The sequence below is a fragment of the Dendropsophus ebraccatus genome, chromosome 9, assembly GCF_027789765.1.
Source record: "Dendropsophus ebraccatus isolate aDenEbr1 chromosome 9, aDenEbr1.pat, whole genome shotgun sequence".
Classification (NCBI taxonomy): domain Eukaryota; kingdom Metazoa; phylum Chordata; class Amphibia; order Anura; family Hylidae; genus Dendropsophus; species Dendropsophus ebraccatus.
In genome coordinates this window covers 82,949,394-82,966,011 of record NC_091462.1, presented here as the reverse complement: position 1 = coordinate 82,966,011, position 16,618 = coordinate 82,949,394, and the positions used below count along the sequence as shown (strand labels likewise).

Genomic DNA, 16,618 nt, shown 5'->3' with positions numbered 1-16,618 from the left:
AGAGAATGGAGTTGGGTCTAATAGATTTGCATTAGGTAATCCATTAAAATGATCTAATGAAGAGATATCTAAAAAAAAAAAAAAGCACAGAAAATAAAAAAAAAAATTGAATGCATCCACAAGAGACATAATGCTTATTCTATTATTTCTCATGGAAGATTTTTTTTCTTCTGTTTGACATTACCTCTTTGGGAGCTTGTCATAGGCAGGGGGTTTAGGGAAAAGCTGTTCATGTTGGGGGTCAATATCTGGGGAAATCCATAGGTCTGGTATATCAAAGGTGTTTCAAGTGCAGGTAAATCATTCAGCCTGCTGGGACCTCCTACAGCACTGCTAGTCTGAAACAGAACACACACGTATTCATCACACCATGTTCTCCTTTGTTTTTGTATATTACTAAAGAAACTACAGTCATGTGATGTCATCTTACCCAGAACATTAAGTAACCTGCACTTGCATATATTTTATCCATTTTACCCCTGTTCGCCCACCCCAAATATATAATCCCAAGATCCCCTACAGTTTCATTGTCATTTGAAAAACTTTTGACATGTTTAAAAGTTTGATTGGTAAGGGGTCTGAGTGTTAAGACCCCTACTGATCACTACAGTGTGTGGGGAGAAGCACTCAGCTAAGTGCTTTTCCCCCTGTGCCTCTCCTCATTGCAGATTTCTATAGAATCTGTCTGATGCAGCAAGGAGAGATGCTTTTAGCTGAGTACTTATCCTCACGCGTTCTAGCGATCCATGGGAGTATAAGCACTCACACTCCAACAGATCAAAACTTTCAAAATGTCAAAAGTTTTTCATTATTTTTTTTATATGACAGTAGCACTTTAAGCCTACTCTACCACAATGCTTACAAGCAGCCATCATTGGCCAGAACAGGACACAGCTTTCTGTGCTACCTTTTCTTTAGCCCCCGCACATTGGTTATGATGGGCAGTCTGTGAGCTAACAGGAGGGGCAAACTCCCAGTGGCTTTCTAGAAGACAGAGGGTGATCTTGGGATGGGTACCACGCAGGTACTTACAACTGGAGTCCATACGTTCCTCTAACAGTCCATTACCTTGTGTCAAGTCATCTGTAAAATCCTATGGGTTTGATTTATTATTTACAGCAAACACCTCACAGACCGTGCTTCAAATGTGATGTTCACCCAAACAGTACTCAGAGAAAAATTTTGTTATATAAAAACTTTAGTCAGTTGAACAAAAAAGGTTCTTATAGGTTAGTTGGGAAAATACATTTTTATTGGCGGCAATTAAAGGGGTTGGCCACTTCTTATACATTATTACCCTACTGATTTATTTAGAAAGGGTCAATACTTAGACCTATGGTGCCTTCAGGGATTTGCCGGTTTTCCCCTTTAGGCAAGGTCCTCCAGCCACTCATTACAGTGTGAGCGCCCCCGCTGCACTCCTCCTCCGTCCCCCGGAAGTTCAGCCCAGTAGAGGCATGAGATCAGCAGCCCGTCCACTGCCTTTTCCCCTAGCGCGCAGTGGATGCAGGGAAGAAGCAGTGGACGGGCTGCTGATCACATGCCTCTCCTGGGCCGAACTTCCGGGGGACAGAGGAGGAGTGCAGCGGGGACACTCACACTGTAATGAGTGGCCGGAGGACCTTGCCTAAAGGGGAAAAACGGCGAATCCCTGAAAGCACCATAGGCCCTTTCTAAATAAATCAGTAGGGCAAGAAGTGGCCAACCCCTTTAAAGACCATCATTGGGTGAACATCCCCCTCTATATGTTTTTCGTACACCTGTATTTTAGACATGGATGAGGATGTACACAAAGGGCACAGCACCTGTGCAAGAACTGACTTCTAGCCTAAAACATCAACTACTAGTGCACTTCAAGGACCATTAAACCTAAAAAGTTGCCAAAAATAAATCTAATTTGTAATCTCAAATTTGGAAATATTTTTCATGCTCAATCATGTTTATATCAACTATGACATATGGTATCGCCTGACCACTAAACCATGTGCTTTATACTTTACATACACACTGCTCGCACACTTAGGAACTGGGGATCTAAAGCAAGTGTGGGGCAGGTAAGGAGGAGTATAGTGTTTTCAGGTTGATTCAAGAAGGCAGTGAAAAAAGTGGGAGACGCCATCATTATAGAAGTAGTCTTCATTTCCTTGCTATAATGATGGTATCTTTAGGTGAAAACTAAAAAACAAAATGTAAAAGTAATCCTGTGTTGTTTGATATATATATTTTTTATACATGACTTTGACCATTCCTAAAAGGCAACTTAAAGTAGGGTTAAAGGTTCCTTGCGACTGGAATTCCAGCACAACACTACACCTCACTAAATCACAGCAAGATTCTACAAATTAAACATTACTTTTCTATGTGCCATATTCTGTCTTATACTTCCCTCCAGTTACCTCCAGTTTATGGACGCCCAAGAATAGACCTGAAGAACAGATTGCACATTTCATTTCTCATGTTTTTCAGCCTCAATTCCATAATAAGTCTGACTGAGTAAATATTCGATTGCTTAAATGACTAGAAAACATGCTTAAGAATATGGGGACATTATTCAGCATTGTAATTTTTTTTGTGACTATTGGAAACTAAGTAATGGGTATATTCTAAAAAAAGAAAATCAATACAACCAGCACTAATGAAAGGGAATCTGTCAGCTGTGATTCCCGTTCCAAACTGCTGACACTAAGATATCTTTGAGGACAAGGAGGAACATGGTACCTTTCATATATCCAGCTGTGCTTCCAGAATATAGGAAATGTTTTTATTCTCTGGAACAAGGAGTCAGAGGCAAGCTCCTGAATAGCTGCAGGGTGACATTTTCCGGTGTATAAGACTACTTTTGAACCCCTGAAAATCTTCTTAAAAGTCGGGGGTTGTCTTATATGCCCAGTCGTCTTATACGCCATTAAAAAAAGGATATAATAGAAGCTTTTTTCTACATTCTGGAAGCACAGCTGGATATAGGAAATGTATGATGTGTTCCCTGGTCCTAATATCTAACGGCAGCAGTTTACAATGTGAATTACAAATAGCTGATTCCCTTGAAATATATGTACAAATATCCACCTTTTATTATTAAAGGAAAAGTCTGGCCATTTTGAAAATGTGGCAGCCGGCAGGGGGGAATTTGACAACGAGAACACACTTCCCTCTTCCCATGAGTGGCAGGGGACCCCCACCGGAAGGCATTTTCCTCCAAGTTGTGATGGCGTCTGTCCCAGCTGATGGACTGGCCGCTCAGCCAATCAGTGACTGGAGAAGCATCCCATCCCGGTCACTGACTGGTTGAGTGGCCAGTCCATCAGCTGGGTTGTGATGTGTGCAGCAGAGGATATCCCAGAACCTGGCGGGGGTCCTGAGGCCGATATGGCGGTCAACGCAGGCACTGGGAGAGGCAAGCTCGTAATTGTTATCAAATTCCCCCCTGAGGGATTCTCAAAACAACCGGGCTTCTCCTTTAAGTCATATTTAAAGGTCAGGCGCATATCGGGTACAGAGCTGCACACATAGGCAGATAGGCGATAGAGAGATAAAATAAATCTGATGGCCATCTGCAGAGTCATAAAATTGCACTTTCCCTTGAAAGTAATTCTGAGCCACAACATAAATGCCTCCTCTCCCACCTCTCCCTGCCTTGATTAATTGGCGTACAAGACTGAAAGATCAAGTTTATTTGAATAACCAAACCGCTAAAAAAGTCATATCTTTTAAAGGGGTACTCCGCACAAAAGAAAATGTTTTTAAATCAACTGGTGTCAGAAAGTTATACAGATTTGTAAATTACTTGTATTTTTGAAAAAATCTCAAGCCTTCCAGCAGAGAGCTGGATTTTTTTTTTATAGAATTAATTTACATATTGTAAATGCGATGTCACAAAAATAAAAAAGTGGTCACATACAGGAGAAACTTGCCAAAGCTTGAACTTGTTAAGATCAAAAACTAGAAACAAGAGATTTAAGGGTTAGACATTCATTCCATAGTGGTGCCAACTAGTTTTAACTGCCAACCATGGAACTTAGTAAAGCTTCACATCCCGCTGTGAGTATGTAAGTTAACACACACACCCCGCCAACCAAACTTGCTTCAGGGGGCTCCCGGCGTCTGCATGTTTTGCTCAGCCAATCAGTGGCTGCGGCGGGCCAGCGTACTGATTGGCTGAGCGAGACATCCAGCCGGGAGCCCCCCAAGGAAGCTTGGTCGGCGGGGGGGTTAACTTACATACTCCCAGTGGGATGTCTCCCACTGCGAGTAGGTCTTCCCCTAGAAAATACAAGGCAATGGATCCTCAGCGGATTTCGCTGCGAATCCGGTACGTGTGAAGGCACCCTAAAGTATAACTATTTTTTCTCCTATTTTCTTACCATGTTTAGTCCATTGCAGGATGGCACAGAATCAAGGATGAGGTCCAATTCATCACCAATAATTTCATCACGTAAGTTTGAAAGTGGAAATAAAGCAGAAGTATCACTGCTTATAAGTGCTGAAGGGAATATCCCAGTCTCTGGAGGCACACCTGGGGAGACTGAAGGACCTGGGATTGGCGATGCTTCTCTTAAGGGTTCGCTGTTCATACTCAGTGTAGAGAAAGGCACGTGAACAGATTCATGGCCATCGACTTCCAGCAAATCTAAAATACACCACACACAAAATGTAAACTTCCTGTGCTTTTGTAAGATAAGTAAGTGCTTCTTTAGTACAGAAAGGCAGCCAAACCAAAGAAGTCAGCCAAGACTTAATGAAATAAACTTAGAGGTTTTCCGGGCAAATATTAAAACAATACTTACCCTCCTCATTTCCTCAGATTTTCTAGTCTTGGATGTGCTCCTGTTCTGCCAGCTTCCTATGATGTCATGCCCCTGTACTCAGCTCCATAACTGGCTCACTGGGAGCAGGACTTTATGGGAAGCTGCCAGAATGTGAGTGTAGCTGGGTCTGAAATATGTGACAGCAGGGGCAGAGATGGGGTAGATATGGGCTCTATAAAATGGAACTATCAGCAGGTTAGACAAATCTAACCTGCTGATAAGTCCCTACTGTACAGGAGATGCAGAGGAGAAAGGGATGACTCTTACCTTCCTCCTCAGCGCCGTTCCGATGCAGTTAGTTGTGTGCTCCATGGTCCGGTGAGAACATTAGCCGCACTGGGGCTCCTGTTAGGAGCACTGCCCGCCCCCATTTCTATTTAGTTCTTCACCACTTGTAAGTTGTGACAGATAATCAATAATTGATCGACACCCGCCAACTACTACATCTGAATTGTTTTCAGACATGTATGTACCAATACGTATTGGCTGGGAGATCAGCATGAACTATAGGACTAGGCAGCAGAATGTTATGACATGGTCCAAGCTGCTCATACCTGTCCACACAATTTTAACATCAAAACATTGAAAATAAACATGCAGTGAACTCACTTACCGGGCTCTATTTGATCTGCAAAACTATCAGAAATCTGCAATTTGAATTAAAATGTATCAGTGGCTGCTAAATGCTGATTAATAATCAATGTTCTTCCATATAAAATCCTAACATAACAATTTAGTAGATCACTCTTCTCTCTTATCACAATAAAGGAAACAGAACTTACAATATCCTTTCAAGTAAACCAATGAAAAAAAATAAATTCAAATTTAGACTTTATGGGGGAGATTTATTAAAAATATATGCTTTTTTTGGAGTGGAAAAGTCGCAAAACCGCATAGCTCCGCAAAATTTTGCGACTTTTCCCCGACATACACTGAACACGCCTACTTCAACTTAGGCTGAAAGTAGGCATGATTTATAATGTGCGACTAACTAAAAAAAAACGCACATGGGTCGCAGACTGACTCCACACTAGAGGTGGTGTATTTCACCATCTAATGTGGAGCCCGTATGCTCCGTGGGTAGGGTGCAGTGCGCCAGGTCCATGGAGTATAAGAGGTCATGTAATGATGCAGTAGCATCACTACTAACCCTCTGGGGCTGTACAGTAAGGAGGGGTGAATAGCGCACCCCTTCCTTACAGTACAGGAGCAGGGAATCCCCTCATTAAGCCAGGATTCCCTGCCCTACGGGGTTTCCCACCCAGAAGCAGAAAGCTTCTGCTTCTGAGCGGTATATTTAAAATCCCTGGCATGGGAGTTACAGTCTGGCTCCCAGGGACTTAACCCCCAGGGAGTCAGACTGTTCTGGCACTGCACCTGCACCAGCAAGGAAGGCAGTTAAGTCCCCCCTTCCTTGCTGGGGCAGATGCAGTGCGCTCTCCATTGAGGGGGGGGGGGTGATGGTAGGGGCTGGGTGTTACCTGCTGCCTCTTTCTCCAGAGTTGCTAGCAGTCCCGGTATGTTCCGGTAAGCCCCGCCCCCCACGACAGTAAGCCCTGTACCGGCCCCCTGTACAAACATCATGGATAGGTAAGGTGAACACATAATATAACACAGGGGGATGCCTCTGACCTATGCTCTGTACTGTACACTATGCTACTCCAAACACTTAACAAGAGGGAAAACCAGGGACATATGCCAGTCCAACACTCTGTTGGCCTCTAATGAATAAAGGCCTATAAATACATTTCATGTGTGCATCGGCAGCCTGAATTGTGAACAAACCCTTGGCATTACAGACCACTTACATTGGCAATGACATATGCACATAGTTTGCAATGACAGATAATGTACTGAAGGTTTTGCTCCCATTTAGTTCACTGAAACAGATGTGCTTTATTATAGGATCTTCTCTCTTTATAAAAGGAGGTGATTTTAATAATAGAAGTTTACAATGTCTTAAAATATTAGGAGAGTATAAAAGTTCCCTTTAGTTTACCAAACCTGTAACAACTTATTTGGATGTAACCCACAGAGCAGTTTGCCAATAGGGGCCCCTTACCTCTTCTGAAGGATCCACGGTGGTAACCTTAGAATTCGGCTGCAATAAAGAAGTATTTTTGTATAAAGCAGAAAAGATAATATAAAATAAACTTATTTCAATAAAAATACACTTACCTGTGCCCTTACATAGGCTTTCCTAATTTTTAGCCCCAGCTTCACAGCCAGTTCACGTGTTAATTTCGCCACACTCTCATCCTGTGAAAATATGTGATATGCAAAGATTAAGAAAATATTTAGAGGATACTTAAACACGGGGAGAGACTGATTGTTTCCCTTTAAGGCTGTCAAAAATCAATCCCCCTCAACCCTTCTCTTCCTCAACACAGAACTGCCAATATGATACTTATGGTGCGTTTACATGGAACGATTATCGTTCGAATTTTCGTTGTAACGATCGCATTTGAGCAAAAATCGGCTCGTGTAAACACAGCAAATGATCAAGCGACGAGCAAGAAATCGTTCATTGTGATCTTTCAACATGTTCTCAAATAGTCGTTGGTCGTTCGCTAAAAATTCGCAGATCGCTTTTTTTTTTAAAACTCAGCTTTATTAAGGACAGAAACAATAACATCGTTACATATATTACACACATGTATGTATTAAGAACAGATCTAACAATATCGTCAGGAGCCATATACAGCTACAAAGGACGCAACCAGCGTCCTGTAAAACATACAAACAATCAGGTATCGGAGCAATTTAGTGTCTAAGAGTCAAAATGCAAATGTCACATTAGCACTAGGTCTAAAACTATGCATGTACAGCGCGCATAAGTTAAGTAGGGTCCGCACCCTCCGAGGCTATTGTCAATGGGGACTGACACCATGGATCCCAAATCTTATTATACTTCTTGGGGCACTTACTGTGCTTATAAATCACCTTCTCGTATGCAGCAATTTTATTAATTTGTAGCTTCCACATCTGAATGGTGGGGGGGGCGGGGATCCATCCAGCGGATGGCAATGGATTTCCTTGCTATAAATAGAGATTCTCTAAGCATTATGCGGGTATGGCGCGCCCACTCCTCCTCGTCCAAGAGCCCGAACAAGCACACTGATGGGGTGAAAGGACGGGGATGTGTATCAGGGAAGTTAAAAGCTGTGTCACCTCGGACCAGAATAAAAGCTATATGTGGGCAGGCCCAGACCATATGCCAAAAGTCGGCCGGTTCATGGTGACACCTAGGACATGCTGGGGCCACCATCCGGCCCATACGGTGTAATCTCAGGGGAGTGAGGTATGCCTGGTGAATAAAGTATAATTGTATAAGTTTATTATTCCCTGCAGGCGATACAAATTTATGTGATTCCAGAATGGCTTCACAATCTTCGTCATCTAGAGTGGGTATTAATGTTTTCCATTTTTCAAGGGCTGGAAGAGGAGTGGACGCAACCACCGCCTGAATCAGGTAGGCATATAGGGAGGAGATCATACCGCCCGGGCCTTGCGAGCGGATTATACCTATTAGTGGGTAAGAGGATATAGCCTCAGAGGGGAATTGAGCCGATAATGCATGGCGCAACTGTAAATAACGATAAAAGTGGGTACGGGGAACACAGAATGTATCTCTCATTACATCAAAAGGTAGCATGGAGTCGTCTACATATAAGTCCGTCAAATAACACACCTCTTTCTGAGACCAGTATTGGGCACCCTCAAAGGTAACCAGCTGGGGCAGGGCCAAGTTAGACCACAACGGGGATTCTAAGGGAATTTTCTGGAAGTTTATTATATGTTTAGTGGCTTCCCATATCCTGGGGGCCACCCTATGTGCTGGCAGTAAGGGAATGCGTGGGCAAACTGGGGCCTCCAATATTGACCATAGTGTTACTGGGGAGATATAATCCGCTGCATTTATCTCAGGCTACCCAACCGGGGTTGCGGATGTCCAGGGATGCAAGTATTTAAGTTGCCCAGCCAAATAGTAAAGGTACATATTAGGTAAGGACATGCCAGCCTCCTGTTAAGGCGCTGCAATTTGGCGAACTGGAGCTTGGATCTAGATGATCCCCAGATAAAGGAAATCATGGCTGAATCTAGTTCCCGGAAAAAGGTTTTGGGAACTGGGTAAAATATGTGCTGAAGTACATAGAGGCATTTAGGTAGCAGTACCATTTTAATCAAGTTAATCCTGCCTGCCACAGAGAGTGGCAAGGTGGACCACAACCTAAACTTATCTTTAAAGTGATGGAGCAGTGGGTCTATATTTAAAGATAAGGATAAGAAGCTGGTTTTAGTGATAATGACCCCAAGATATTTAAAGTGATCCACCACTTTCAAGCCACACACCTCCTGTCCTGTCATGTTGTTCCGGGCAGAACTAAGATATTGTAGGGAAGACTTGCCCCAGTTGATGGAGAGGCCAGAATACTCGCCAAAGTTGTCTATGACCTCTATAGTTCTCGATAGGGATTCCTCTGGGTCAGCCAAAAACAGTATAAGATCATCTGCGTAAAGGCCCACCCTATCCTCCCCCGCGGAGTGGGGTATACCAGCTACATCAGGGTCCTGTCTTAGAAGTGAGGCCAAGGGCTCAATAGATAAGATAAATAATAAGGGGGACAATGGGCAGCTCTGGCAGGTTCCACGGGACAGGGAGAAAGAAGAGGAGACTAAACCATTAAGTGCAATAGCTGCCCTGGGCGCTGCATATAGTATTTGGATCCACTTTATAAAATTAGGGCCAAATCCCATCCGTTCCAACACCCCAATAAGGAAAGGGACCTCCACTGATTTGAAAGCCTTGGCCGCATCTAATGAGGCCAAGGCCCAATCCTCATCTACCAGAATTCCTCGCTGGACAACCAGTTGCACCCTACGGAGATTATCAGAGGTGCTGCGCCCAGGGACAAATCCCGACTGATCTCGGTGAATTATGGAGGGAATGACCTGATTTAATCTATTAGCTAGCAATTTTGTGAGGATTTTATAGTCTGAATTTAATAAGGATATGGGCCTATAGGAGCCACATTCTAGGGGGTCTTTATCTGGCTTTAAAAGTAGGATAATGTTATCATAAAATGATGTGGGAAGTATACCTAGTTCAAAAGAAGACTGAAGGATAGATAGGAGAGAAGGAAGAAGAAAGTCCTGGTATTGAGTATAGAGTTCAATGGGGAACTAGTCAGGGCCTGAGGCCTTGCCCCTAGCCAGTGATAACATCGCTTCTTTAAGCTCGTCTTGGGTAATACGGGCCTCTAACAGAGTGCAAAAGTCCTGTGAGGGTGGGCAATTCTACCGTAGATAAATAGTGTGCTATTTCCGCTGGGGAGTGGGTGAGCCTCGTGCAGTACAGATTAGTATAAAAATCTACAAACACAGAAAGTATATCTGAACTGTTAGTAACTAAATTACCCGCAGCATCCCTAATCCGTAGCACTGCAGGCGAAGCAGCATTCCTGTGGATCAGATAGGCTAATAAGCTACTAGAATGATTACCATGTTCGAAGTAATATTGGTTGGTGAAAAACACCTTTCGCTTTGCCTTTTCATATAATGTTGCCATATATTGTCGTCCAACTTGCAACCAAGTGACCCGATTAGTCTCAGTGGGTTGAGCAATAAACATGGCCTCCCTAGCGGCACATTCAGCGGCCAGCTCATCCTCCACCCAGGTGGCCTCACGTTTATGGTAAGAGATTGATGACTGGACACAACCCCGAAGATATGCTTTTAGGGACTCCCAGAGGTGAGAGTGGTTGTCCGTAGGTAAATTAACCTGTAGAAAGGTTGCCAACTGATCTGGGATTCTGTCCTGTTCAGAGAAGAGAGATAGCCAAAATGGATGTATTTTGCGTGGACCTGTTGGGATAGCCAGTGGGGTGAAATTAAATTCGGCTAGTATTAGGAGTGATCGGATATTGCCCTCTGAATATGTGATATGGATGTTAAACAGGCAGTGGCTATCGAGTTACCAAACAGGTAATCTATCCTGGACAGGGCGTCCCTCCCGGGAGTATGGCATGTGTACTCCCTTATGTGAGGATGAGCTGTACGCCATAAGTAGTCAAACGTGCCAGAGGGGACACCGAAGATGAGAGAGGCACCAGATGTCCCCCCGGGCCGTGAAACTTATCCAGGACAGGATCATATACCATATTGAGGTCTCCCATACATAGATGGAGCGCAGAGGGGAACTCCGTTGCAAAGCGTATAGCTTCATGTAGTACAGAAATCGGAGCAGGAGGGTAAGTATAGACATATAATAACAATAGGAATTTGGTCCAATTTAGCAGATATAAACAAGGCTCTTCCTTCAGGATCTACATGCGTCCTGCCTGGCTCCCACCGAAGAGACCTATGCACCAGGAAGGAGACCCCGCGGGAGGCAGTCGTGTGTGTAGCATGTAAAGACCATTGCACCCAGGGCTTATTAACATAGTGGACAGTGGAGGGCGTGAGGTGGATTTCTTGCAGACACACCACGTGCGGGTTCTGTCTGCGGATATGATCAAAGACCAACGCTCTTTTATGAGGTGTACCTAACCCCCTGACATTCAATGACAGTATACGTGTAGACATCTATGGTGCTAACGTCTAAGAAATATAAGTTTGATCTGACTCGACACAGTGATCCGCAGTAACTAAACAGTAAAGGTAACTCAACAAACAACCAACAGTTAACAAAGCAGTATATGCAGTGCTGACCACAATGGTCAGCAGTACGTGGCAAGTTCACGGGGGGAGTCTGAGAGGGTGGCAGGAACTCAGACTCAGGTGAGGTTGTGAACCGGTGTACCTAGACTTGCGCCACCAGAGTACATTGTAGATATAGTACCAAGGCACTCCATATATCAGGGACAAAGGTAAATAGGGATGGAGCCAGTCTGGGGAGCTCTTAGGCTAAGCGCCCCATATCATAGTGCCTAGTGAGTGTCCAGGAGGCAAAGATGTAGTTGTAGGTATCATGGAGTTCCACACAGCATGTCAGGTTTAATTGTAGGATCAGAGTGTGCGGTAAAGGTCGCGGCATTAATCAGAACTTAACTATCAGAAGATGAAACCAGCCGGCCAGTGCACAGTCAGCTTCCACAGCTCACCAAAATTCAGCGCCGCGGGGATCTCCGCGCCCCAGCGATAGAAGCCATTCCTCAGTCTCGGATGGCGAAGTGAAGAATATAGCCTTTTCATCATAGATGACTCTCAACCGGGTCGGGAATGACATTGAGTAGGCGATTTGGCGGTCGCGCAGTTTCGCCTTTACGGTGGCAAAAGACGCTCTGGCCTTCTGCAGCGCAGCTGAGAAATCCGGGAACAGCAGTATAGACGCATTTTGATAGGTGAGCTTACCCGCTTTACGGGCTGCCGTTAACGCTGCATCCCAGTCACGGCTGCTTAACACCCTGATGAGGAACGGTCGTGGTGGCGTGCCCGGTGGTAATGGCCTCGAGGGGACCCTACGGGCTCGTTCAACCGCGAATGCGGGGGAGAAGGAGGCATTCGGTAGAAGATCTCGGAGCCAGCGTTCTGCAAATGAGCACGGGTCCCTGCCCTCTGCCCTCTCGGGGAGACCCAGGATTCGCAGGTTGTTGCGCCGCAGGAGGTTCTCGAGGTCGTCCCAACGGGACATCCAGGCTGCAGCCGCTTTATCCAGAGAGGTAAGTTTAACCGGCATAGGGTTAACCGTGTCCTCTAGCGTAGAGATCCGGGACTCTGTCTCCCTGACTCGGGCACGCAGGTTTTGCAAGTCTTGCCTCAGGAGACCCACGTCCACCTTTACCTCGTCAATTTTACCCGTTAACGAGGCAGTGGAGGCTCGGATAGCTGTAAGCAATTGTGTGGTAACCTGAGATAGGGTTGGCTCGGGTGCAGGGTCCTCAACATCAGAGGCGAGGGACTCCACCTCATCGCTGTGGTCCTGTGCTGCACGCTGCAGGTCGGCGCCATGTTGGCCGGGAGGCCGCATGTAGTTAGCAAGCTTTTCGGCTGGCCCGGTCTGTCTGGAGCGGCTCATGATAGGGCTGGTACGTTCCTGGAATAATCCGAAGCAGTATAAATCGGGTGGCAAGTAGTTATCGGCAGGATAATAGTAGTACACCGGAGTCACGGAGCGGAGCTCACATTAGGCGCGTCTGCTCAGCTCGGCTTCCGGCCACGACCCCCCCCCCCCCCTTCAAAATAGTTAACCCCTAGACGACCCTGGACGTAGGGTTACGTCATGGAAGTCTGTCCCCAGACGACTCATGACGTAACCTTACGTCTTGGGTGTTTTTCCCGCTATGAAGCGCGCTCCGGAGCGGAGCGTGCTTCATAGCAGGTGGGGGCCGGCTGCAATCAGCAGCCGGGACCTCACCGGTAATGACACGCTGCAGCGATCGCGCTGCCGCGTGTCATTAACCCCTTAAACGCCGCGATCGCGGCACGACCGCGCCGTTTAAGTGTAAGTGACCGGGGGAGTCCCCTGTCACTTACCGATCGGGACCCCCGCAGTGTGACTGCGGGGGTCCCGATCGTTGAAACGGACTGCCGGAGGTCTCTTACCTGCCTCCGTGCGGTCCGATCGGCGATCTGCTACACTGAGCCTGCACAGGCAGGCTCAATGAGCAGATCGCCGATAACACTGATCAATGCTATGCCTATGGCATAGCATTCATCAGTGTAAAAATCAAAGTACTGGATGTAAAAGTCCCCCAAAGGGACTTCAAAAGTGTAAAAAAAAAAAAAAAGTTCAAAACACCAACACACTACCCCAAAACCCCTCCCCCAATAAAAGTCTAAATCACCCCCTTTCCCATTATATAAATAAAACATATAAAAATAAATAAATAAACATATAATATACCGTAGCGTGCGTAATTGTCCGATCTATTAAAATATAATAAGCATTATTGCGAACGGTAAACGGCGTACACGAAAAGAGGGGAAAAAGTGCGCGGATTACCGATTTTATGTTACATTATATATTAAAAAAAATCAATAAAAAGTGATCAAAACGTCCGATCTTCACAAATATGGTATTAATAAAAACTAGAGATCATGGCGGAAAAAATGACACCCCATACAGCCCCGTAGGTGAAAAAATAAAACCGTTATAAGCGTCACAATAGGCCCATTTTATTAATATTTAATTGCCAAAAAAAAGGATTTCATAAAAAAAATACATATATAACATTAGAGAATCTGTGTAATCTGCATATGGTTGTGTTCGGGCTGACCTATAGAATAATAGTGTCATGTCGCTGTTACCATATACTGCATTACGTAGACACAGGAGCCCCCCAAACGTTACCATATTGCATTCTTTTTTACGATTTCACCTATTTATATCTTCATAAATAATATATTTGGGATTCCATCATACATATTATGGTAAAATGAATGACGCCATTACAAAGTACAACTATTCCTGTAAAAAACAAGCACTTACATGGCCTGTAGATAGAAAACTGAGAGTGCTGGAGCTCTTAGAAGGGGAGGAGGGAAAAACGAAAGCACTAAGATCAAAATTTGCGCGGTCCACTGGGTCATTTTGGGCCTGGTCCTCAAAGGGTTAAAAAATCACTGTCGTATTTTTTTTTTTTTTTTTGCAGAAATCAATAGTCCAGGCGATTTTAAGAAACTTTGTAATTGGGTTTATTAGCCAAATATGCCATTATCTGCATTTAAAAAGCCTTTTCCCATGTCCCCCCCTCCTTCCTCTTTTTCATCCACTCCAAAAAATCAGAAAATTGTGACTTGTTGCATGAGTCACACTGTCTGTTCCTATAGAGAGGGGAGGGGGGGGGGGAGGAAGGAGGGAGTTAGCCTGCAGCAGAAAGCAGATAACAGAGGATTACAGGCACAGAGCTGGGTGACAGCTGTAATTAGAGGTCAGGGAGGTCAGTGCTGATGGTCAGAGGAGATACAGGGTGAGGGATTTGTAGATTAACTCTTTGTTGTCCTGTTTTGGTCTTTTATTTAGCTCTCTCCATAGGAGAACAATGAAGACAGGGGGAGAGCTTCAAACTGCTTTTTCATGATAAAAATGCATTTTTCGGCTAATAAACCCAACGACAAAGTTTCTTAAAATCGCCTGTACTAGGAATATCAACCCCATTGCACACCTTTGTGTCATCAGCAAACAGACAAATCTTACCTAACCTTCTGTTATGTCATTAACATACATATTAAAAAGAACAGGACTGAGAACGAACCCAGAATGTCGTATATGCCCTCATTGTTTTTTATTCCATTGCTTCTTGTATGTTTTTATTGCTTTCTATTTAATTTGCATCATCTCTGGTTACTTTCATGAACAAAAAGACTCTTATTTACATCAAAAGGCTGAATCCGCCTGCTCACAGCTGAGAAGTGGTTATTGCGGTATGCAAACCTCTATAATGCTAAATATATCGGATGCAATACAAATCTCCTTCCTATCCTGACAATATATCGGTGTAAGGCCACATTCACATTATGCTTTGGTTTTCTTTTGGAAGTAAACATTGAGAGGCCTGATATTTACCCCCAATGGAGGGCTGCAATGAATCCTACTGTAAAGTTTTAATGTAAGAGCTAATGTACCATCTCATAACTGAATTTTTTAGTCTACTACCTTGTCGCCTACGATGCCGGGTTCCAAGTGGCGCAATCCATTTTTTCAAAACACTGCCCAATTACAGCGCTGGTGTGCTCCCCTGGCCCGCTCTATGCACTGGAGGTGGGCCTGGCACCCCCCCAGTGTAATGATATCCCCTACCCTCTGTGACAGGCAGCCATTAGAATCAAGCCTGGCAAGTCACCATGCCACTAGAATCCCCATGCCGATACTGGCAAGTTAGTGAAAAAAAAAGAAAGAAAAAAAACATCTTCTCACTTATGAGATGGTGCATTCACTTTAAAGTAGCATGTTATCAGAAAAGGGCCCCAGAGAGGGCAACTACATCATCCCAGTTATTCTTTGCAAGCCAGTCTTCTTAAGCTCCCTGCATGGCTGTGGTACCCCTGACAGCCGCCCACCACACATTTAAAAGAGTACCTGTCATGATAAAGCTTCTCCCGATCGGTGCGCAGTCGTTCTTGCTGCCGGAGGATCGGGTAACCTTGGACGCATCCACACTGGGTGAGTGTTGTGCACAGCGTGGTTAACTGATCCTCCAGTGGCATGAGCGAATGCAAATTGATCGAGAATGCTTCAAGGCAAGTTTAGCAAGAGGAGTTGATAAAAGAGCGCTCTTCATTTCTTCTCTGCAAGTCTCCAAGTTGCCAAGAGTAGCCAAAAGTGACATTACTGGAACTCGAGGAATCTAATAAAAAGATACCTATGATGGATTGCATTTTTTTTCTTGAGGCAGAGAACAGCACAGTCCACTAAGCTATTTCATATGTAATTTTTTTTCACAGTATATTAAAGGAGAAGTTATACAAATTTCTAATGTCCATTAATTATGGGAAATGCACATATAGGGCTATTTCCCTTAATTTAGTAAATCAGGAAGTGTTAGAACTCTCTCGGATCCAGTGACGTCACGACGAAAGGTGTAATTCCTATGGAGTGTCCAGCAGGGGGCACTCTCTATATAGAAGTCTATGGGACTATTGTTTCTATGGATTTCTATGTTATGTAATGTAGTGTAGTGTACAGTGCTTTATTGAATGAATACATCTATGGAATACTTTGGGGAGCAAGTGTCCCTGCTCCCCAAAGTATTGCATAAATGTATTCATTCAATACATTAGGATATCACAGTAAGCCCGCCGATCCGCCGCATTCCCGCCACCCGCCGATCCAGACCATATACACTGAACTAAAGCTCCCATCGTCTGCTTAT

The 16,618-nt window shown here is 44.5% G+C and overlaps 1 protein-coding gene across 3 annotated transcripts in view; it reads right to left on the bottom strand.

The window, feature by feature from the left end:
* Positions 1-16,618, bottom strand: part of ZC3H7A (zinc finger CCCH-type containing 7A) — a 55,491-nt gene that overhangs the window by 20,275 nt on the left and 18,598 nt on the right. For all 3 annotated transcript variants that reach the window (XM_069983721.1, XM_069983722.1, XM_069983723.1), the window contains exons 6-11: positions 6,984-7,064; positions 6,868-6,906; positions 5,419-5,452; positions 4,362-4,627; positions 185-338; positions 1-68 (exon numbers count right to left, since the gene is read on the bottom strand). In XM_069983721.1, coding sequence (XP_069839822.1) covers positions 1-68; positions 185-338; positions 4,362-4,627; positions 5,419-5,452; positions 6,868-6,906; positions 6,984-7,064 — 642 coding nt within the window. The remainder of the gene's footprint in view (positions 69-184; positions 339-4,361; positions 4,628-5,418; positions 5,453-6,867; positions 6,907-6,983; positions 7,065-16,618) is intronic.